The sequence below is a fragment of the Podarcis cretensis genome (genome assembly GCF_951804945.1).
Source record: "Podarcis cretensis genome assembly, chromosome: 15".
NCBI lineage: Eukaryota > Metazoa > Chordata > Lepidosauria > Squamata > Lacertidae > Podarcis > Podarcis cretensis.
In genome coordinates this window covers 41162356-41187003 of record NC_137185.1, presented here as the reverse complement: position 1 = coordinate 41187003, position 24648 = coordinate 41162356, and the positions used below count along the sequence as shown (strand labels likewise).

Below are 24648 nucleotides of genomic sequence, written 5' to 3'. Positions count from 1 at the left end.
CCCCACTAGATGGCACTTACATACCACAACAGCCCAAATGGGTGATGTGAGCGGTCAGCAGGGGACAGCAGCAGGACATAAATCTAAGTGAAATGCTGGGAAAATGTTCTGACTAACTTTATGAAGGAAGGAGAATGGAAGCTTGCCATTATTACAGTGCCTCTGGAACAGAAAGATGGTTTTAAGGCAAGGCGGGGGGGGGGGGAGACGGGGACGGACCCTGATCTTATATATGTCACAAAATGAGCATCTTTCTCTTCAGCTCAAATAATTGTTTCATGATGTCTCTCAGAACCTGCATTGGTAAAATAGGGGACAATTCAGGACAAAATGCACCGAGGAATAAGGGCCCCAAAATGGGCCATAAACTTAACTATAAAAAAGTAAATGAAGCTGTGCTTTATGAGAGCAGTGAGTCATATGTGGACCTTGGGAAAGATGGAGCTTTCATCAGAGTTGTCTGTTCAGTACAGCTTGGTAGAGATTGGGTTGGCTTTCCGAAGGAGCAGGCATGATCTGAAAGCAAATCCGAAATGAAATTCAAATGAGCCTAAAACCTGGATAGCATAGAATGAGGGCTCCCTGTGGATATTCCTACAATTTGTATCTAAATCTGAGTGCACCTAAATCTGAGTTATGGGGGACTACCACTGCTAACATCTCAGCAAAGGAACATTGATATAAGGAATCAGGCAGTCTTTCATTTCATTGACGAGGATGGAGGCTAGTGAGGGGGCTAGCTCCAACTGGAGCACAGGGGGACAGGATCAGTCTATTTCCAGTCTGTCTCACTTTCACATGTGTTCAACCATCAGTCCATTCTGCCCCATTTTTGTGTATGAATTTTTCAAAATACCTTCTGTTGTTTTTGTACTGTTTTAAAAACTGTTTTATCTGTTTTGCGTGTGTAGGTCCCCAGGCCACCCCTCAAATAACTTCACACATAACACGTAATTTTAGTTTTGGTTTTTGGGCACTATTTTGGCCACAACTTTATTAAAATACAAAATCAGTGAGTGGTTGTTTAGACATTGGTTATGACTATCTGTCCCCCCGCCTGGGACAGAACTGACATCCCGAGGTCCGATCGGTAGCCAGTAGAAGAGAAAGTCAAACTGGGGGTCATTTGAGCTAAGCGTCGGACCCACGCCGCTCACCCCAGCAGCTCCCCGAAAGCTTGCCTGCCCGGTCCTATAACAAGGATTCCCATAACAGGGATTGGGCGGCCCTGGTCCCATAACAGGGACTGGACGAAATCATGGCAAGCCCCAGGATTCCTTTAACGGAATTCCCTTCAGCGCAATAGGAGGGGCCGGCACCGCCTGAACCCCTCCACCACCAGCATATTATAACCAATGCCTAACCGCCACCCGAGCTTTAACGCTCGCCGCCAACCACTCACAAACCCAACCAGGAACCTAATTTTTTAGCCACAGCATCCAACCAAATCATTCCCCAAATCAGAAAGGTGCACTCCATCTGCCCGGTAAAGGGCTGCTGCCTTGAAATAAATGCTGGGGTGGGGAATAACCAGCCCACCCAGCTCCAAAATCTTCTTGCACACTGCAGAGTTAATGCATATCCTGGCCTTCTTAGCGGCCTCTGGGCGGGAAACACCGCGCCAGGTTTGCCTCTGCAACAGGTGAGACCAAATATTCTCACTGAAGGTAATGAGGCTGCCAATGCCTCCAAATCCCTTTTTGGATTGAGGTGCGCAAAGCAAGGCAATCAATAGTTGCCACATCATTTTCCCCCAGCTGCACCACTATGGCCATAGGGTGGGGAGGTCCGAGAGCAGCCGGCGACCAATCAGCGGCATAAACTCTCCCCATAACATTCCGCGTCTGGAAAACCATGACACTTGCATGTGCTGTGGGAGGCCGAGACACGCTCCCCTTGCAGACTGCCTCGCTCTGCTGCCAGCCCAATGAACAATGCTGTGTCCCACTATCCAGATGCGGACCAGCGTGGGATCTACAAGGGTTGAAACAAACAAGCATTAGTACCAAACTCAGCATTTGTTTCGCACATAACCCTTGAAAGCATCAGATTTCCATGTCCCAAATCCTTGATCCTGGCAGCTGAGAAGCCCCAATGGGCCACCATAGTCGCTGCACCTATGTGAAAGGAATGAGGGGCGAAACCAGAGGCCGAGATCCCACAAGCAGAGATGGCCTTACGCATGACTTTTGTGAAGTAGTGTTGCGCCAAAGGGTGATCATTTTCAAGCATGAGTAGCGGGCCGTCCCCAGGAGGTCTCAAGGCCAAGTACTTCCTTACATCCTTGACCGGGCATGAGCCCACCTCCCCAGTCGCTGGGAGGCGGACAACCTCCCCCCGACCCAGCTGGTCAGTTTTGGAGTTGCGCACTACAAGTCTCAACTCCAAAAGGGGAACGCATATATCCTGAAGGAGCAACCCATGAGAACCAGCAACTTCTAGGATCGAGCCAGCCCCCCAGGGGAACAAAAAGCCAAATATTTCTGTATTCAATAACGGCAAGGGCCCACCTTACCCGTGACTGGAAGCCTGATGATGGCAACCCTGCTCACTAGGTCTGACTTAGAGCTCCAGACACTTATGACAAGCTCCAAAGCAGATAAGGAAAAATCCTGAGGCAATAAGCCTCCAAACTCTCCGCCCCGTGCTGGCTCCAACACAATTTCCCCAACCCTCAGTACACCAAAATTACAATGGAATACTGAAAGATGTCTCGTCTAGATTTAGAACCAGGAGACAAGTCTTAACTTGTTGCGGATACTGCATAGGTCAAGATTGACCGGCTTCCTGCCTGCAGTCCTGTGAAGGCTGGAGTCTTTTCCAACCTTCCGAGACCCTGCGCACGGCACACTTTTAGAAGGGTCTCTGAAAAATTAAAGCTTTACTCTAGCAGGCATTGCAGCGGACTGAATTCTGATAGATTTAACAGTGCATCCGATTTGCAGCAGGTAGGCCAATTACTGCAGGTCCTGCTCAGAGAATGGAGGCAAGTTCCTCTGAATGGCTGAGGACTGCCAGCTAAACGCTAAGGAATCAGTCCAGGCCTTCTCATAAGACCTAAAAGCAGAAGGGGAAATGTAAGCTACTATCCTCTTAATTATAAATTGTTGCCAAAGCGCCATGGGAGCTCCAGAAAATCCGGCTGTAGCTGGGCGTCCGGAGCCCAGGATCTGAAGCTCTCCAACTGAAAACGGGATAGAGTGACAGCGAAAACATTAGATGATCCCGTAATAAAGCGAGCAGAAACACAATATTACACCTTAAGCAGTGCAGCTGGAAAGCACATAAAAGGGGGCGGAGACTCTGCCAAAGCATGAGGACCATTTTGCCAGGACCCTCACACTGCCTGGTTATCAGACCAAGGCAGACCCGACGGTCCCCGTACTCCTCAGTCCAGATGTGCGCTGACACTACAATGGGGAGAACTCAAGAAAAGTTAGGTCACATGAGATAGCCTTGCCCTGCCAGGCTCAAGGCCACTGTACAGGATGATGAAGGGACCCTGGACCATGAGACCACCTGGCCGAGCAGGAATGGAAGGGGCAGCCTGGAACAACCACCCTGCATGCCAATATATATATATATATATTTAACTGACTTAGCAATGATAGAATCTGACAAAGCAACATTTGCTATCAGAGGAAGTATTACAAGAATAACGTCCTTCACGGCAAACAGCTTTTCCACAGGCAAGCAGAGGTATGAGCAACAATATCCAGCTAGCCCCTAAATACTTTAAAGGGGGCAGTAGGAGCCACTGTCCTATCCACTGCCAACGGAACACCCAGCTCCTCAGGGAATAAAAAGGGCGTCCAGTAAGCCCAAGCAGGGGCTGGTGTCACACAAACCAGCCAGTGAGATAATCCAAATAATGGTACCCCCAGTTAAACGAGTCTTGACTCGCGATGTTCAATCCAGAAAGACGCTAAAGGACTCGAGTGCTGCACAGCCTATAGCGCAACACATTGGCATCGCCTTTTCAATGTAAGGACCATCCAATTAAAGCCCAACTAGTTATAATCTTGAGGGTGAACCGGCAGCAGCCTAACAGCCAATTCAATATCGCATAATGCCAACCAGGCCCACTTCCAATTTGTTGGTAAGCTCAACTGCCTGATCCAAAGATGCATATTTCACGGAACAAATTCCAGAGAGTCATTCACTGAGGTGCCTTTGGGATGCGATAAATATGGATTATATGGGGCTTTCTTAGGGACGATCCCCAAAGGGGATAAATGAAAATCAGGAATAGGAGAAGAATCAAGGGGATCCCACCAAACGTCCCAATGAAAGCTGCTTCCTAACCTTCTTACTTGCTACCACAGGTAGCTCTCTGACTGGCTTTTGAGTTGCTGTATTCTGAGCCACTGGTTGAAAAGCCAGAGGAATCCCAAACCTTGGGAAAACCCTTCCCACAAGCACAAAACCACTGACCCATCTAGATAACCTTTTAGCCAGGCTTTCAAGGAGGATATTTTTATGGAAATAGGGGCGAGAGGTATTGAGTTATTGCTTGCCAGCCCCCGCTTGGGCAAGATGCCCTGCCTTGTGTTGCCACCATGATGTGTAAATTTACAGGGCCAACACTGGCCAGAAACCCTAAAGAAGTCCCAACAAAGCTGCCACCGGGCCAGCTTCCTGCATACCAGCTTCAGGTTCTATTGCTCAGGGAATTTCCATTTAAAATGTGGAGCTGCGCAAGTCGTCCACATGTCCCTGTTCCTGCGATCCTAGCGAGCTGAGGGGGTGATGGCAGCCCTGCATCTAACATTCCCATCATAGTGAATTACCACTTATAGAATAATGGGGTTAGAAGGGACTCCGAGGATCATCTAGTCCACTCTCCCACAATATAATAATAATAACAACAACAACAACAACAACAACAGTAATAATAATCATCATCATCTATTTGTACCCGCCCAACAACAACAACAACAACAACAGTAATAATCATCATCATCATCTATTTGTACCCGCCCAACAACAACAACAACAACAACAGTAATAATCATCATCATCATCTATTTGTACCCGCCCATCTGGCTGGGCTTCCCCAGCCACTCTGGGCAGCTTCCAACAAAATTAAAATACAGTAATGCATCAAACATTAAAAGCTTCCCTAAACAGGGCTGCCTTAGGTGTATTCTAAAAGTCTGGTAGTAGGCATCTGGTGGGAGGGTGTACCACAGGGCGGATGCCACTTCCAAGAAGGCCCTCCACCTGATTCCCTGTAACTTGGCTTCTCACAGTGAAGGAACCACCAGTAGAGTGATGAGGGAGAGTGATGAGGGAGCATAAAGCTGTCCCATACAGGGACCAATCCTGCAACCTAGGCATTACTGGCACCATACACTGACCAGCTGAGCTATCCAGGATGATCCCTAGAGACCCGGAACAGCCTCACCCTGACCCCTGGAGAGGTCCAAGGTGATGTCTGAATCATCATCAGAGCCCAGGGATGATTTACCTGCAAGGAGGTGTAAGCATCATCCCTGCTCCGCTTTTTCCTGCCTCTGAAGACGCTTCCTTCTGGAAGAAGGCACCTGGGGCATCAGCAAGTCATCCTCTGCAGGAGAGGCAAGCTCTGGAGGCATCTGCAAAGGCCCTGTCATAGTCTGCAAAAGAAAAACCTAAACAATGTGAGGAACAGGTGAAACCAATGCTTTGTGCACCACATGGGGACACTATTCAGGCCAGAAACGCTGCCAGAGGCCATCAAATTCTAGGGCCAAGCGGGCCAAGCCCTAGGATCACCTGCTAGGCCAGCATAAATGTTTCCAATGAGATAACAAACTTGAGGCAGCCCACTGCCTGTCCAGGTACCCCTGTTTGCCCTTTAGAGGGAAGCACCTCCTCAAGAAACCCAGAGTTCTTTTTGGGAGCAATATCACAAATGGGCCAAACTACCCAGCAACAAAATAGTCCAAAAGGAGCAGCTTGTTTTGCTTTGTTATAACAATGGCTAAGTGGGGGATATGAACCCTGTCTCCCAGGTCCTAGTCCTGTACTCTAGCCACTAAGCCACAACGGCTCGCCTCTAAAATGGCAGTTGCCATTATCAGGGCAAAACAAACTTGAAGAAAATAAACTTGTTCAGAAACAGCATAGTTAAAGAGCATACAAAGAGTGCTCATTGGAGGCACAGAGAGCCTCTGGCTCCACTCTGTCTGCCTAAGATATACATTAGCAACAAGTGAGCCTGCAAACAAACAGATACATTCTTAATAGAGAGAATGAGTCACATGTCACAGAGACTTAACAATTTACTGTACTGCTAACTGGAGCAGGCTTAGGCTTGAAAAATATGTGCAGGCCGAGCAGGCCGTGAAAGCCTCCCTGCTTCAGCTCTCTGCCTTTTTTGTCTCATTGCAATATTAAAGGAACTCAATATAGAGTGCCCGCCCAAGGCTAGATTAAAACTCGGCCAACAGCACTGCACCCACCCAAAATAAAGCCAACCTTTGGGGATACTATAAACGAAAGTGATACCAGCCGAGCTGGGAACAGCCCTGACTAGCCCCACAATTAAACAGGCAAAAAATGGGGAAAACTTTTTTGCAAAAGAAAGCTCCTAATGGGGGCTCTCTCCCTATAGGGAAAGGCAAGCCACAGATACAGGGAGAATCTTCCCACAGGCAGGGTAAGGGGTGGGGTGAGAAATCAAACAGGAAAAAAAAAGAAGGGAAATTAGATTAATTAAGGGACTAGACCTGCCCTAAAGTGAAGGCCTTCTGGGAAATGATATATAATGAGTTGAAAAAGGTATTTAAGTATACCTTCACTAAGAAACCAGAGGCCTTCCTTCTGGGTATTGTCGGCCAGAAGGTGCTAAAGAAGGACCGAACATTTTTTATGCATGCAACAACGGCAGCAAGGATACTCATCGCTAAGAGCTGGAAAACTCAAGATCTACCCACACTGGAAGAGTGGCAGATGCAGCTGATGGATTATATGCAACTGGCCGAGATGACTGGTAGAATCCGAGACCTGGGAGAGGAGAGGGTTGAGGAAGACTGGAGGAAATTCAAGATTTATTTACAAAAATATTGTAATTTGGTTGAATGTTAAGAAGGATGCTAGATCATAAATAATTGCCTACCACTGAATTAGATCTGAATTTGACGATAAGTGAGATTAAGGAAAATACAAACTGTTTGGAGAATTGCTAGATTTTATTTAAATGAGCGGAGACAAGATTGCAAATAAGTGGGTAATTTGCTTGGAAAAATTTTTTGTAACGATGCAAGTGCGAGCGGGAGACGCGAGGGAGTCCAAAGAAGTGACGAAATTATGTTATGATATAAGCAATGTTGTTTAATATTTATGCATTTGTATTCAAAAAACTTTAATAAACATGTATATATATAAAAAAATAATTAAGGGACTTGAGAGGATCCAAAAGAAGGGGGGAAATAAAGAAATGTAACCAGACATGAGAAGATTGCTCCTGATCCGATGCACTCTGCAAAGAGAAAGAGAAACAAGAGTGCACCAATATTTAAAGACTATGGTCCCTCCCACTCAATTTGCAACATACAATTTGCCCCAGCAACCCGGTTACCCCATCATGATGCCAGGCAACAATTATTAACCTGCCTGGCAACAAGAGGCCTGGCCTGGTGGCCCACACCGCAACACGTGCTCTCATTTATTGGAGAACACGCTTTATCATATACATTGAGATACATAAGAATAAGAATATCAAAACAGAGAGAAGGATGCATTTCAGCTGTGTGCATTTTCTACTAGTTGCTTTTAAGTACTGCTTTTAACTATTTTGTAGCTGCTTTTAACAATGAAAATTCTCAGGTTTTCTGTCTCTGTCTCTAACACACAGCTGTTGCAGCCTTTATCTTTCAAAGGCAGCACGATCTAAATTAAATAACACCTAAGGCAATAGAAAACACTCAGGTGTAATAGTCAATTTTGATTACTTTGGGCTCTGACTCAAAAGCATAGCACCTTTCATACCTGTTTCTCCACACATTCACTCTCTATATGGAGGAGGGAGTAGAGATGAGTCATTGGCCCCACCTACCATCCTCTGGTGTGGAGAAAGAAGTCTGAAAAGAGGCACTCATATGCTTATGCTGTCGGCATGCGCGTGTCTGATGTGACTGGGAAGCTCTGCTGGGCAGGGCTGTCAACTGGGCAGAGCATGTCTATGCTCACATGACTCTATGTGCATGTGCCCTCATGCAGACTTTCCTCTCTGCTTCAAAAGGCCTACTCATTCCCACCACATATGATAAAAAGTGCCTTCTTTTTCCTTGCATTTCCAACATATATTTGAACTGGTCTTATACATTCTTGCTATCTGTACTGGTGCTATGTACCATCTATACATCATTTCCATTGTAGCACCCTGCTTGTGGTTAACGCTTAGCTGGAATGAAATATTCAACGCAGCAATAGAGAAATTAAAATAATAATTTATTTGTCAGACAAATAAATATGAGGCACAGTGGTATATGGTTACCAAGCTCTGGCCTGGCCTCTTGCCATTCTGGCCAGCACTTATATTTCTTTAATCCAGCCCCCTTGCTCCTCCTGTGGCTGCCTCTGTCCAATCAGCCTGGTTGAAATTCCTATTGGCTGTTTGCTAGAACCAATCACAAAAGATACACCCATTTCCTCTTGTCCTTTTATGGGAATCAAAAAGCTATATATTCTTCTATCTATAAATGACAAATAAGTAGTAATATATCTTACATGTGTCTCAACAAGGAACCTTAATTACCAGCTCACCTCGCCCTATTGCCCTCCAAAACAAATGGTTTAATCTCAAATTTTTATCTTAAACAGATGTCAAGGATCTTGAGTTCACATCATGCTCTAATGATGTTTCCTGCTTGACAGGGGGGGCTGGGCTGGTGGCTGATGGCCCCTGTGATCTCTTCCAACTATATGAAATAAGAATCTAGCATAAGGATTTAACATTTCTTAGCTTCTAATTCCTTTGCATAATTACATTTAAGCCAATATATTTAATACATAACATAAATAACCTTTTAAAAGGAAAATAAATCTTAAAAGGATCTCAGTTTAAGAAAGAAACAACTTTAGAAAAAGACTTCCCAAAATACTCTCTTCCTTTCTGCCAGCTTGATGCTTTTCCATTGCTCTTGACCTTTGAACCTTAGGAAAATATGGCTCAAGTTTAATGGGAGGCACATGGTTTTATTTTACTATTTACCCACTCTTAATTATGTTTATCTCTGCCTTTTTTATCTTCTGTAATATGTAGGGTCAGTGTCCTCGCTCTCAGCCTGTAATTCCCTTTTTGACTTTGAGAATTGTTTTCTGCTATAAATCAGGGGCCCCCCTTGTCCAGGAGAATAAACATCTTGCCAAGGTTCTTAGGCAGCTGGTCTTCTGCCTGGCATGAACATTTGAAAATCTTTAAGCTCATTTTAAAATACAGGCCCTGATCAAGCCTCAATAAAAATGCAGGCTATGATTAGATGCCTCACCATATAGTTCTCTTTCAGTAAAGAACAATCTGTAAATTTTAAATTAGTTTTCCACAATCTTTCCCAAACTTCAAACATTACATTGTGACCTGTGTCTTGTGCCCATTTAATCATGACTGATTTCACCTCTTCAACTTTTGTTTCCCATTCTCGCAGAATATTATATGCACCCTTCAGCAACTCTACCTTCCCTTCCACTTTCTTTTGAAACCTAGATGTCGTGTAACTGAACCCTTTTCTTATTGTCTTCTTTGTATATCTCATGTAATTGCCAAGAGTGTAACCAACTCTGAAAGTGGTCTTTTATTTCCTCATAATCTCTTTTATTTCCATTTTCCTTCATAGTCTTTTAATAAATCCGCATATGTAAGCCATTTTACTTTTTTACCAAGTGGGAGAAAATACAATTGTTGAAATAATTTGTTATGTTAAAATTGTTAATAAAAATTATTATATATAAAAAAAGGCCTACTCATTAAGCATCCATTTCATTGCTGTCATGCCGTCTCAGGAAGGAGATGCTGTGGGGCAGATAGTAATGGGTAGCTGGATGTGTATGAAGCATGCCTTGTCCTGCACCTGCTAAGGTAGCCTTCTGGTTTCATATGTCTTAGAGGAAGATGCTCGGATGCCAGTGCTGAAGCAAGATTCAGGTGCCAGCATGTCTGGTTTCCGTGTTCAGAACTTGGTTGGGATTCCCATCTTGTCCTTTGCCACAGGCAGCAAAATGGCTTGGGCCCACCCTGAATGTCAGGTGCTGCAGCCAATGGTGTGTTTGGAGTGTGGGTGGGCACAACCCTCCTCCATGGTTCGAGTGAATCAGGTTTAAGGTGCTGGTTTTAACCTTTAAAGCCCTATACGGCCTAGGACCCTCGTACCTACGGGACCGCCTCTCCTGGTATGTCCCACAGAGGAACTTACGGTCTGCAAATAAAAACATCTTGAAGATCCCAGGCCACAGAGAGGTTAGGCTGGCCTCAACCAGAGCCAGGGCCTTTTCGGCCGCGGCTCCAATCTGGTGGAACGCTCTGTCACAAGAGACTAGGGCCCTGCGGGACTTGACATCTTTCCGCAGGGCCTGCAAAGCAGAGCTGTTCCACCAGGCCTTTGGCCAGGGCACAGCCTGACCCCCCTCCTCTGGCAATCTGCACAGAACTTTGCTTATTGGTTGCCATAAATTTGATTTTAATTAATTTTTACAATGAAATGTTTTTAGAATCGTTGGATTATTTTGATTGTTGTTAGCCGCCCTGAGCCCAGCTTCGGCTGGGGAGGGCGGGATATAAATAAAATTTATTATTATTATTACTCTTGAGTGCAAGTCCAGCTTCTAAATCCTTGTGCCCAGACCAGTGGCCAGTTGGTAGATCTGTTTGGACTGGGCTAGTCGATAAGGAAGCTTGTTTAATTGACTTACCTTTTATACCCTTATCTTGACAAGTTCTACTTGAGAAATTGACACATAACTTTAAGGTGAAAGGGGGCCAGAGTAGAATGATTTGTGTTTTGCAGTATAGAATGGCTTTACTGTTTTTACAAACCTGATATTTCTTCACCTGTGTGTTTTATAGACAGGGAAAGAAAAATATTAAAGTTGAAGATGATGCTCTTAGTATGGATAGTCCACAGCAGTTCACCTGTAACGTCTTCTTTAATTTTGTAATCATTTATGTTCTTTATAATTTATATTTTCCTGTATGCTTGTCTTATTTCTAGTGTTTCTGCAAATAAATTTTTGTTATATGTGTGAAACTCAATCAAATGTATTTTAAAAATGAGGGGCCTGCTGGGAAGGGTAGAACCTCCGTGTTAGCAGGTAGGTCATAGTTTCTTACTGAGAGGTAGTGTGGGAGAAGCAAGCAGGGAGAGACAGCAGGGGGAAGGCACAGTGCAAATATACCAACAGGAGCACCGGAATGGTTCTGCCAATGTGTTTGCACTGCACCAACCTCCTCTCCCTTTATCCTCTCCCTCCCTGCAAGCAGCAGTGGCCCACTTACCAGAAAGATAACATAGCAGTCAGAGGCAGTAATGCTTCTGAATACCAGTTGCTAGAAACCACAGGATGGGAGAGTGTTTTTGAGCTTGGTTCATGTTTGAGGGTTTCCACAAGCATCTGGTTGTCCAGTGTGAGAACAGGATGCTGGACCAGGTGGGACACTGGCGTGATCCTGAAGACTCTTCTGATATTTTGGTTCTGCCTTCAACAATTTTTAAATAATGTTAAAGAATATTAAATCTGGATCCACAGTTGCACCCAAAATTCTCCTTCATATCTGCAAGTGAAATTGGGAAAGGGGGAAATTCCATTTGATATGCTCCAGGTGGATTGCTGAAATTCTCCCATAGTTGAGTAGGAACTCAAAAATGAAAAAATTGGCATTCCTATGTAAGGGGGAGTGGCTGCATCCATTCTGGTCTCTTTGCCTATGGATATACACACTGGGTTTAAAAAATCCCATGGAAATAAGCCCCTGCCAGGCAGCTTTGAAATAGTGATCAAATAGATGATCAAAGGTTGGAATGGTCTCTTCTTAAAAGCAGTCAAGCAGCCCTTTGAAATTTATGTAAAATGTTGTACTACAGTAGGGGTTCCACCACCCTTATTCCTAGGAAGAGGCCTCTAAAAGTTCATTTGAAGTAGCTAATTCAAACAGTCCATAGAATAATTTATTAAAGAATACCTGGATATCATAAAAATAAGAAATCATTTCACTGTCAGTTTTAAGAAGGCAGTAGAAACATAGGAATCTGCACTAAACTAGAACCAATTGTCCAAACTCTGCAGCAGCACTTTCAAGGGCTTCAGACAGGATATTCCAGCCCTGACTGGACATGTTGAGGATTGAACCTTGGGCATTCCGCTTGCAAATCAGAAGCTCTGCAATCAAACAATGTGGCACTTCTGCACTGGGAATGTTTTGGAACAATGCTGCACAACAGAGAATGTGGTGTCCTTATGATATATGATTCTATTTACTATCCTCTGTGTCTCTCTGTACTAAATCATAATACATTAATGGGGAATCTAGACACCCACACACCCAACTCATGGGTAAAGGTAAAGGGACCCCTGACTGTTAGGTCCAGTCGTGGACGACTCTGGGGTTGCAGTGCTCTTCTAGTTTTACTGGCCAAGGGAACTGGCGTGCAGCTTCTGGGTCATGTGGCCAGCATGACTAAGCCAATTTCTGGCGAACCAGAGCAGCGCAAGGAAATGCCGCTTACTTTCCCACCATAGCGGTACCTATTTATCTACTTGCACCTGATGTGCTTTTGAACTGCTAGGTTGGCAGGAGCAGGAACCGAACAACGGGAGCTCACCCCGTTGCGGGGATTTGAACTGCCGACCTTCTGATCGGCAAGTCCTAGGCTCTGTGGTTTAACCCACAGCGCCACCTGCCCACCCACCACCCATCTCATAGCAAGATGTTAATCAATCAGTGCATTTCTCAAGAAACTTTCCTGGCACTTTATAAATATAGTACTGCTACTGTGCATTCCACAGGGAATTAAATAACAGAGCATCAATGCTTTGTCAAATGAACGGTCTAACCTAGAGATATGCTACCAGTGGCCTTTCAGATATTGTTGTCTGACAACTCCCACCATCTCTGATTATTGGCAATGCCATCTGGAGCTACTGGGAGCTCTGAAAGGCCACTGGTTAAATTTAACTCATTACTAGCAACTGCTCAAACAGAGGTTGTCCAACACAGGAATAACCAATCTGGAGTCACAATTCATGACTGGATGATCACCAATATGGCACACTGCAATCGGGGGGGGGGGGAACCCTCAATGTCAGATTTGTAAGAGGACTGGTGAGTCACAATTATTTTATACACACCTTAAAACTGGTAAGAACATGCTCTCATGCAGTTTAGTGCAAATGTATGTTGATTTCTGAATGTTGCCACATTCCAGAAACTCCACAATTGGCCTTTCAATTTTTAAACAACTGTTGCGTCAAAAGGATGAGAGGGATTATCCTTAGTATTGACATCAGGTTTCTAGTGTCCCAGGGTTTATTTAAGAAACAAAACAAGGCTATATTTGGAAGATATTTATAAACACCTGAATGGCTCCAATTTTATGATCACAGAATAAAACCAAATGTAACTGTGTAAAGCAATGCTTTTCATTCTCCTGCCCACATTCCCTTTAATGTGAATTTGTTAGGCTACGACAGCAAAATACACCTATTGAAAAGTACTCACTTGGGGGGGGAAACACATTGGGAGCTAGAACCACGAAAAAAATACAGAGAAATAAAAGCTGCCATCACAAAAGGCCCATCCACACATTCCCTCACTTTGGTCTGGGCATTCCCACTTGTGATTTTTGCCTTGGATTTTGCTTAGGAAAAGACCTCTGAAGCCCTGTTTTCCCATTCATTGTTCCTATAATCAATAGTCTGCTTTTTGTGTTGTCTCTACCTTCAGCTCCGCTCACTCATTGCAGAGTGTCAGAGAATCAGAAAACCAGAGAATCAGACAATCATTCGACATATACAAAAGGATCCAGGACCCTTGCAATACACACATTTTGACCACACAGTATATCTTTGGATCACAATTTTTACATGACTGACTGCTAAACCAGGAAAAGTAAACTGGAAGTGTACTGCCCTACCTCTCCCACTGTTCTCCAAGTTCTGTGCAAAATATCCCTGCATATGGGAGCTCATGTAAGGCGCGTGGTCTTTTGTTTCCGTGTGTCACCATTTTTATGTGGCTGCATTTATTATCACTGTGGAGTTCAAAATCCAGAAGTGGCCCATGCCTCCAAAGGCCCTGAAAGTGTCTGGAATGGAGATGCCAGAATGAATGAAGAAGACTCACACCAACTGCACTTCTCCAAGCCAAGAGCTGAACAGTTGACTTGGAGCTCATCATGTAACTCATCATAACAACATGGACTAGATGAAGACAACTTCATCTATGCCTGTTGTTATGAGTTTTGGGAACATAGACTGTATGCTAAGACCCTTCTAATCCCTGGATGCAGCAGCTGTTAAAATATAGCTTCCTGATGAGGTGACTGCCTGGGTGATGGGCCATTGAAGGGAACAAAGGAAGTGGATCTGTGTGAGGTGGCAAATGTGTGCTCCTCCCCCTCAACTGGCTGGTATATAAGACAAAGGTGAGAGTTGAGTGATGTGAGCCAGAGGAAAAAGCAGCAAAAAGGCAGAGAGAGAGAGAGAGAGAGAGAGAGAGAGAGAGAGAGAGCACCATGCCTAATATCTTCTGGAATCCAAGGCTATGGCTATAGGAGAAACAAGACCTTCTTGGGATGTTAACGTTCTGAACCCCTCCATCGTAGGCTCAGGTTGTATATACAGTGGTACCTCGGGTTAAGAACTTAATTCGTTCTGGAGGTCCGTTCTTAACCTGAAACTATTCTTAACCTGAAGCACCACTTTAGCTAATGGGGCCTCCTGCTGCTGCCGCGCCGCCGGAGCACGATTTCTGTTCTCATCCTGAAGCAAAGTTCTTAACCTGAGGTACTATTTCTGGGTTAGCAGAGTCTGTAACCTGAAGCGTCTGTAACCTGAAGGGCATGTAACCCGAGGTACCACTGTAAGTGTAAATAAACCATATATCATAAAGACAGCACAGTCTCTGCTGTGCTGTGCCTCATTCCTAAAGGAAACATGAATCCTGAGTAAGCACCTGGAACCCCTGGAATCTCACCCTGCTCAGAGATTGAGGTGGCGTGAGACACTATTTAACATAAGAACATATGAACAGTCTGCTGAATAAAGCCAATGGCTCATCTTAGTCCAGCTTCCTGCTCTCAGATTGGCCAACCAGATGCCTATGGGACCTGAACACAACAGTACTCTACCATCTATTCTAGCTCCAGGTTCCACATTTCATTCATTAATTGTGCATCAAATAGAATTCGGGGCAGCATCCATGGGGTTCACAGGTGGTTTCCCATCCAGGCATTGATCAGATTTCCTTAGGGTCATCAAGGCTGCTGCACCATGTACTACCAAGCCTTGGCCTGTGACAATTGCTTTCGCATCACGTATTATCAGAAGGAAGTTGCAGAATCTGGCATGTCTTTTCTTTTTTTATTATCTTCTAAAATATTATGTAACCTTGTCTTGCCAAGAATCATAGAACTGTAGAGTTGGAAGGGACCGCAAGGGTCATACAGTCCAGCCCCCTGCAATGTTGGAATCTCAACTAAAGCATACATATAAACTCTTCTTAAATCAGTTCTTAACAAACTGCTGCAAGAAGACAGAGAGATCTCCTTATTTGGAACAAAGATTAGTATTCCTTTTATTGCACACATCATATCGTTGTTGGCAATGAGGGCTTTTATGCTCATGGTTAGACCAGTCAGGTCATAATGGGTTATAAATTGTAGGTGAATCAAGTGTTCCTTCTGCAGACTATGGTACATGTTCAGTCCCATTAAGAATAATGACGCGAATAACCATAAGCTATTAATTTTGATGAGCTCTCTCTCTCTCTCTTACACACACACACATACACACACACATTTTATTGCCTCACCTTAAGAACAGCAAATGCAGGCACCATATTAGAAGCAACGTGAAGCTTTTATCACTCACTCCCTAGTTATGAAAAACTGGAGTGTGTAGTCAGAGTTTGCTTAACAGGCTGATCTTCAAAACCCTCCAAAGAAATTTATTTTGTTAATCGGTGCTAGAGAAAAGCATACATGGCCTGGTCTGAGATCACACAATGCAGACAGTTTGCTGAACTTAGGCAGGTCTGGGTTTGGCTAGTGTCTAGATGGGACACAAGCTTGGACTCCATGATGGAAGAAAGGTTGGATGTAAATTTACTAAATAAATTAATATAGTCTGCTAGAGTGTGGTTGTATTACAGTCATACCTCAGGTTGAATGCACTTCGGGTTGAGCGCGTTCGAGTTGCGCTCCGTGGCAACCCGGAAGTAACGGAGCACATTACTTCCAGGTTTCGCCGCTTGCGCATGCGCAGACGCTCAAAATGACATCACACGCATGCACAGAAGCAGCGAAAAGTGACACGCACGTGCACAGACGTTCCATTGCTAGTTATGTTTGCTTCTAGATGTGAACGGGGCTCCGGAATGGATCTATCTATCTATCTATCATCATCATCTATCTATCTTATAATCTGTAATTTTCATATTTACAAACAATCAACAAACAAATATTTTTTCCAACATAGATTCCCATGGACTTCCCTCCTCCCCTTTGTGGGTCCTTATGTTACCCCCCCCCCCACCTCTTCTCTGTTAATCCAATTCTATTAAATCTCCATTACAACCATAGTCCAACATTTAAATACAAGTGTCATTCCAATCCTACTAATAATTGTAGTTGTTTACAGTGATTTTTAAGGTAAATTATATATTTCCCCCATTATTTTTTTCCCCCTGATTCCCAATTCTTCCAATCAGTTTTGCCATTTCTGCATAGTCCATCAATTTCATCTGCCATTCTTCACTGGTAGAGACTGTGCCTTCTTTCCATCTCTGGGATAATAGTATTCAGGCAGCAGTGGCCACATATATAAAAAGTCTCTTCTGGTCCCTTGGAATTTTGGTATCTACAATTCCTAGAAGAAAAGCTTCCGGTTTTTCAGAAAAGGTTATTTTAATCATTTTTTTCACTTCATTATATATTATCTCCCAAAATTATTTTACTACTTTACAGCTCCACCACATGTGGTAGAAGGTGCCTTTTTTTTCCTTACATTTCCAGCATGTATTTGACCTTGCTTTATACATTTTAGCTAATTTGCTAGGGGTTAAATACCAGCAATACACCATTTTCATATAATTTTCTTTCAAAGCATAACATGCCGTAAACTTTAAATCCCAGTTCCATAACCTCTCCCATGCTGCTAGTTGTATATTATATCCAAAATCCCTCGCCCAGTGTATCATAACTGATTTGACCTGTTCGTCTTTCGTATGCCATTCTAATAATAGTTTATACGTTATTGAAAGTAATTTAGTCTTATTTTCTAATAGTTCTTTCCCCAATTTAAAGGTTTGTTAGAGAAACCTTTCTTTTTGTCCATCTTAAATATATAATTATGTTGATGGTGTTGTAACCAATCAGTTAGTAATCCTCTTATATCTTCAAACCTCTTTAATTTCAACTCATGATCTACTCCCATTAATTGTTCTTTATAAAATGCCAGTCATTTCTCTTTTTGTTGTCGGTTGTTTTTTTTTTAGAGATATCACCTCCAATGGGAAAAGCCACCATAGTATTTTTTTGTTCTAATGAATTCTTATATTTTTCCTGTACTACGTAGATCGTTTTCCTTATTACCTGGTTTAGGAAAGCTCTATGTACTTTAATGTTCTGGTAACACAGATATGCAGGCCAGCCATATCGAAGCACAATGCCACTCTAATTGAAGGCAGAGAACTCACAAAGGAGAGAGAATTTGCAGTGGCATAATTCTATCATAATGTGTTTGCCCTCCATCTCTCCCAAGTAAAGTGTGATATAAACCTTGTCCATCAACACATGACTCCTTTAGGATTTATGTGCCTAAGCCTGAGTGGGTATGGAATTTCCTGAAAATCTTCATTGAGCTTATTCACATGAAACTTTCCCAATTTCTGACATGTGCCTTGATCTTGATGATCTTGATGAGTTATTTCCCCCCACACTTTGCTATAAGTAAGAACACTTTCCATCTCCGCCATATCAAGCAGTTGGTCCCTTACCTTTCCCGCCCTGACCTGGCCACAGTGATCCATGCGACGGTCATCTCCAGGCTTGACTACTGTAATTCGCTCTGCACGGGGCTGCCCTTGAAGCTGTCCCAGAAACTCCAGCGGGTACAGAATGCTGCAGCGAGGCTCCTCATGGGGTTTCTGCCATGGGAGCATATTCACCCAGTTCTTTTCAAGCTGCACTGGCTCCCGGTGGAGTACAGGGTCAGATTTAAGGTGCTGCTTTTGACCTTTAAAGCCCTTCACAGCCTAGGACCCTCATACCTACAGGACCGCCTCCCCTGGTATGTCCCATGGAGAGCCTCAAGGTCCATAAATAGCAACACCCTAGTGGTCCCGGGCCCTAAGGAAGTTAGATTGGCTTCAACCAGAGCCAGGGCCTTTTCTACTCTGGCTCCAGCCTGGTGGAACGCTCTGCCTCATGAGACCAGGGCCCTGCAGGATCTGATTTCTTTCCACAGGGCTTGTAAGACAGAGTTGTTCCGCCTGGCCTTTGGCTTGGAGCCAATTTGATTCCCTCCCTCTCTTTCTTTTTTCTTTTCCTTCTCCTCCTGCGATGAGGCGACATTTTAATATTTTAATGTTTCATTATTTTAATGTTTTTTTATTTTGTTTTTAAGTTGTAATCATTCATCTTGTTTTTATTATTGCTTGTTAGCCGCCCTGAGCCTGGCCTTGGCTGGGGAGGGCGGGGTATAAATAAAAAGTATTATTATTATTATTTTATATCATGTTCTGCATATGTAAAAACTATATGATGACCAATATTTATAAGCAAAAAAGGGTTACTGTGTTGTGAAAGTACAACAACCTGCACGTTGAGCCACATTGTCTCCCCCTGTTGCGTGGGAGGAGGCAACCATTTTTAACTGCTGAAAGCCATATTCCCTCATGGGTGCTCTGTTTGGGGCTACATGCTGAGTGTGGGCAGGACCGAAGCCAGCTGTGATCAGTGCCAGAAGCAGGACACACATTCCTCTCTCCCTTTTCCTTCCCATCTGGTGTAAAAATGTGGGGTGGACAGATCAGTCATGCTGGAGGTCTGAACTATAGTATTTTAATGCAGAGCGCTTTCGAAACTAGGCCAAGGGCTAGACATGGTGGGGTGGATGGGTAGATGGGGAACTTCCAGTCTGTGGGCCAGACTTGTCCCATCAAGCATTTCCTATTTGGTCTGCATGGTTGCTTTCCTGAACACACATCCACCTGCCCCACATCTGAGTTGTGGGGCAAGTGGATCTACAGCTGCACAAGGAAGGATTGAACTTCCCTCACATTCTTTGGTGTGCATGGAATTCAATCTCTTTCCCACCTCCGAGGGCCAACTTTAACAGGTGGATGTGAGAACCCACCAGCTGGTCACCTGGTGTCAAAATGACATTGGATGAAATGGCAATGACACCAGTTTCTGCCAAGATCTCACAAGATCTCTCTGGAAGCCCTCACACAGATCTGGCCTGCTGTCCTAGCTCTGAATGTTCTGCTGCAAGCAAGATGTCCTTCCATCGCTATAACCCTATGAAATTATGACGAATTAGGCCTTTTTGTTCTTTCTTTTATGGAGAGATCCAGAATGGCTTCTTACAAAATAGTGTAAGAACAGAGAGGGAAGGAATACTTCAGCAAATCACTACAGTGTCAAAAAAATCACATGGGAATGATTGATTTGCATACAATGCCTGGCGAAAGAAACATAGAGACTTGGGAATCAGCTTTGTAACACTTGTGGTGGGAGAGCTGTCTGAGATTGTTATGTTTATTAATCATGCTCTTATACAAATTGTGAGTAAATGGCACTTAAGTAACATTAAACTGGGTTCTGACATCATGTGAGTTTTACACAAACCCGTTATAATACTTACAGGTTCTAAATTAGATCAGCCTTATCTTGTTATATGTAGCCCACCCCTAGCTGTGGCTCCAGCAATGTGGATCAGGATGTTCAGATAATTGTGGCACATGATGAAGCCAATCAATGCATTACAAGATTGTAAACATGACAGTGAGATGGTGGGAGGTGGAGAAGTCTCCATGGGAATGGCTGCCCCACCCAGCAGTGTTAGGTCACATGCAGCAGCTGTCAAACATCAAGAATATCAAGTTAAGGTCTAGCTGCTTTGGAAGGGAAGTAGAAACCTCTGCATTAGACTTTCAGAAGAAGCAGTACCATTCTGTGCTTTTCCCACATGGAATAAACGTTCCACTTCATTACCATCTTCTTTGTGTTAGATGAGTCAGCAGAGGTTGGAAAGTGGAGGAGTTAATTTTCTGTGAAACATGTGCTCCAATTCAACTATTATTGATGATTGCAGTTGTGGAAGAGAGTGGAAATGTCTCATTCAAAGTGAGGGCAATTCTTCTTCACACTGATTGGCCATTCAACATTTTTTTTTAGAAGGCTTGTTCTATGCCCAGCAAGCATGGGACGCTTTTGCCTGGCGACACAAAATATTGGGAAAAAGCTGTGCCATGAGCCCTGCAAAGGGGATGAGAAAGCCTATGTGAGGCTGCTTTCCTTGGAGCTCAGAAAAAATGTTTTGAGAGCGTCCCACCTGCTCACACTCAGCAGAGCTTCCCAAACTTGGACCTCCAGTTGTTGTTGGACTATAACTCCCACCATCCCTAGCTAGCAGGACCAGTGGTCAGAGATAATGGGAATTGTAGCCCCCCCCCCAAATCACTGGGGACCCAAGTTTGGGAAACCCTGGGTTAGAGCCTTCACAGAGCAGTTTGGGGTTGTGGGTTGACAGGGCTGGAAAGGAATTTCTCTCTCTCAAGCTGTTTGGCACTTGTTTGTGTTTTTCCACCTTTCTCTCAGTGAAATTATGGCCTTCCATTGTTAGGTGAAGAGCATTGTTTGTATGAGGGCGGAAATGGCATTGGGCAGAATCAACATAGTATAGGGCCCCCCCATAAGGGGCCTGAGGGAAGGATTGACCACAGCAACCTCAAGCTTGAGGTATCTGCCTGGTAGGAATCTGCATCCTGGTCACTCAATGAGACCTTGCTTGCTTGGCTTGTACCATGGCAAGGTTCAACATTGGCCGACTCCAATGGAACAGGTTTGGCATGGTCCAAACTTGGTGGATCCAATGCCATGCCAACTCTTACCCTGCCTGTTGCTGTCAGTAGAGATTTGGCCTGATCTTATCGCATCTCCGTTGTACAGTCTTCTTATTTTGCTGCTCTCATTGGTCACATAATGTACCTGCATGGACAATTACTGCTTTAATGCAGCTGTTGGAATGAGCAGTAAACAGGAGCAAAGTGATATGAAATTACTGCAGCATGGTGGGATGAAGGAAGTAAATAATTCTTTTGGATACTTCATCCTGCCTGCTTTTTTTCAAATCAAAAATTTGACTCTCACAAAGACAATATTCTGGATGCACACCCTAATGAAATAGGCTGAAATGTGAAAACGTGGCATAGCTAATTGGATTGGACCCCAATTAGCCGTAGCTAATTGAACTGCAGCCCGGCACACTTCCTCTTCGCGCCTCTGCTGCCGATCCTCCGTCCTCCGTCAGCTACGTCCAGCAGAGCTTTCCGCAGCGTGCTGTTGCTCTCCGGTGTTTAGCAGATCAATCACACTTAGGCATCAGTGTGTATATAGTTTCAGTCTTTATTCATGCAGTTAAACAATAAAAGAGCTTTCCTGGGCTCAGAGCACTCATGTTGCTTCTGTCTCCTTCAGAAGCCGGAACAAACAGGCAGTGAGAAAAAGCCACTCCCTCCTTCTAGTCACGCCTCAGGAATGGAGAGACGTCTCTCAGAACTCCTTAACCCTGTGAGTTCTGAAACTAGTCACACCCCCTCTTCTATCCAGTCCTGAGGCAAACTGGGTATTTACCTTTACAGACCTCTGTGAGATCAGTCCCTTTTCCAGTGCCTTGTGCCCCTTCCTGGCGTCCTTGTCAGGCAACTGTTGAACTTCCTCACAACTCCCAGGTTCGCACTGTGCGAAACCAACCCACGCATTAGTGACCTGAAACCTCTCAGGTGGAATTCCCTTCGTGGCGCGAGTGGACCGTCTGGGCACAAACTCAGGCACTTCCTCTGACTCACTGTAGTCAGCAGGTGTGTCTCCTCCATCAGTATCCTCCCCCTCTGACTTAACGCGTCTTCGGGCCTTTTGTACTTTGCTAACAGGAGACGAAGGCTCACTCTTGGGCTCTCTTTTAACAACCTGTGGAGAAGCCCAATCCTGTTCTTGACCTTGTTCAGAAACTTGGTCGTCAGCAACAGGTTCAGCCTCTGCCTGTACTTCCTCCCCAGAATCAGACAGACATTCTGAGAGAACGTCATGCTTTGCAGGAGTCTTTGACCAACCATCCTGCTCATAGAACTCAGCATGTTTACTGACCAGAAGCTTGGTCTGATCACCTTCTGGATATGCAAACCTCCATCCCTTTGTCGCTGGTTCATACCCACAGAAGATCATTTTCTGGAACTTAGGGCCACCTTGCTTTTGTAGTGCTTTTGGTACCGGCACCAAGGCCTGTGACCCGAACGCACGGAAGAAATGAATCAGCGGTTTCTTTCCGTGAAGCATAAAGAACGGGGTGTCACCTACCACTGAATTGTAGGACCGGTTCATAGTGAAATTCACTGTCCTAATTCCCTCCCCCCAAAAGCTTGGAGGTAAACCAGAGTCTGACAGCAAAACCTCTGTAGCTTTAATCAGAGCTTGACTTCTGAGCTCTGCCACGCCCTTCTCCTGAGGAGAAGTCACCTTGTGATGTATCCCTTTCTGGCGAAAGAACTTCTGCAGAGCAGACCCAGTAAACTGTGCACATCGGTCACTCTTGACCCCCTGCACCTTGGTGGAGAACCTTAGTTCCACCTCCGCAACCCAATTTTTAATCAGTTGCGCTGCTTCTTCCTTGCATTTCAGTGCGTAGGCCCAGGAGTTCTGCGTATGGTCATCTGTAAGTGTCAGCAGAAACCTGGCCCCTCCCAGACTTGGCTTTGGCATGGGTCCAAAAAGGTCTGTGTGCACAAGCTCAAAAGGTTTTGTGGTTACCCTCTCCACCCTGGGATAACTACACCCTTTTACCTTTGCCTTTTTGCATGCCCTACAATTTAGGGATCTGCCACACTCCTGTATTTTGCAACCCTTAGTGCACTCCTGCAACATCTGGATTTCTTCAAGAGTACTATGTGACATCTTACGGTGCCAAGCACAGGCACATGAAACATGAGTGGGAACTGTAGCACGCATAGCCTGAGCCCTCTCAGCATTCCCCTCACCCTTCAGAGGCGTTTTTAGAACAAAGAGATTATTCTGCCCCTTTGCAACACTGACCAGCTGCTTTCCTCCCCTGGAAATTGTACAAACATTGTTTTCAAAGCACACCTTATATCCCTCCTGTAACAGACAAGGAACAGATAAAAGACAATGTTTCATCCCAGGTACTACGCAAACTTCCAGCTGCGCCTGCAAAACAGAAAAATAAACATTTGCTATGTTAGACAAAGATTTTTTTAGTCCCATTAGCAAATTCCACAGTTTTCCCAGTTGGAACAGATCTGCAATTCCACATCTCGACAGTAGATGTCTCTGTTATCAGGTGCCTGTTCGCTCCAGAGTCAATTATAAAGCACATTTCATTGTCCCTCCCGGAGCAGTCTTCAAACTTAGCAAGTGACGCCGTCAGCTGATAAGGGCCGTCATTGTCTAAGTCACGTTCCCCTTGCGGCTTCCCACGCCTGGCTGTCTTCCTGGACGACTGGCTGCCATGGAAACCTGGCTGATTCCCATGGGAAGCGACCTTCAAAACATCCTGCCCAGCCTCCCTACTCCTGTGTGGGCAGAAGCGACGCAGACGTTCAGTTGAATTGCAAACAAAACAGCGACGAACAACAGTGGAAAAACACTGCCCAGGGCTCCTTTCAGCCGGCCTGGCCCCCCTTCTTCCGGAAGAGCTCTCTGTGCCAGCCCTGCCCCCTCTGAAACGGCATTCCTGCTCATCGCACACAGTGGGAAACTTTTCAAACTTGCCTTTGGAATTCTCTGCCCCCCCGATCTTGCCATCAGGGACTGGGGCTTCAGCCATCTCTGGGCTTTTCATGACTTCTTCAGGGCTCTGGCCTCCTGCTGAGTTTTCACACAAACTTCTCAGCACCTCCCAGGCAGCCCTTGCTGACTCCACGCCCTCCAAATGTGGCAACAGCGATGCGTGTACGCATGCTTTCAACATGCAAACCTCCCTTTGCATTCTCTGCTGGCTATCTTCTGGCAACGCAGCCTGAAAGCCTGCAGCATCTGTCCCAGCAGCACCTGGAGTGGGGGGTCCTGGCTCCCTCTGGCTTGGGTTCCACAGCCCTGTAGCCAAAAACCAACCCCTCACTTTTGCAGCCCAGGTGTTCCATCCTTGGGTAGTTAGCTTTTCGAACGGAACTGCCCATGATTCATGGCTGTCCGCCATCTTCTCCCCGGGGCC

At 44.9% G+C, this 24648-nt stretch overlaps 1 protein-coding gene across 1 annotated transcript in view; it reads left to right on the top strand.

Annotated features, from left to right (window-relative positions):
- Nucleotides 1–24648, top strand: part of LOC307204597 (uncharacterized protein) — a gene marked incomplete at its 3' end in the record, with an annotated part of 145103 nt that overhangs the window by 29860 nt on the left and 90595 nt on the right. The window contains exon 2 of the mRNA XM_079956201.1: nucleotides 13922–14035. Coding sequence (XP_079812327.1) covers nucleotides 13922–14035 — 114 coding nt within the window. The remainder of the gene's footprint in view (nucleotides 1–13921; nucleotides 14036–24648) is intronic.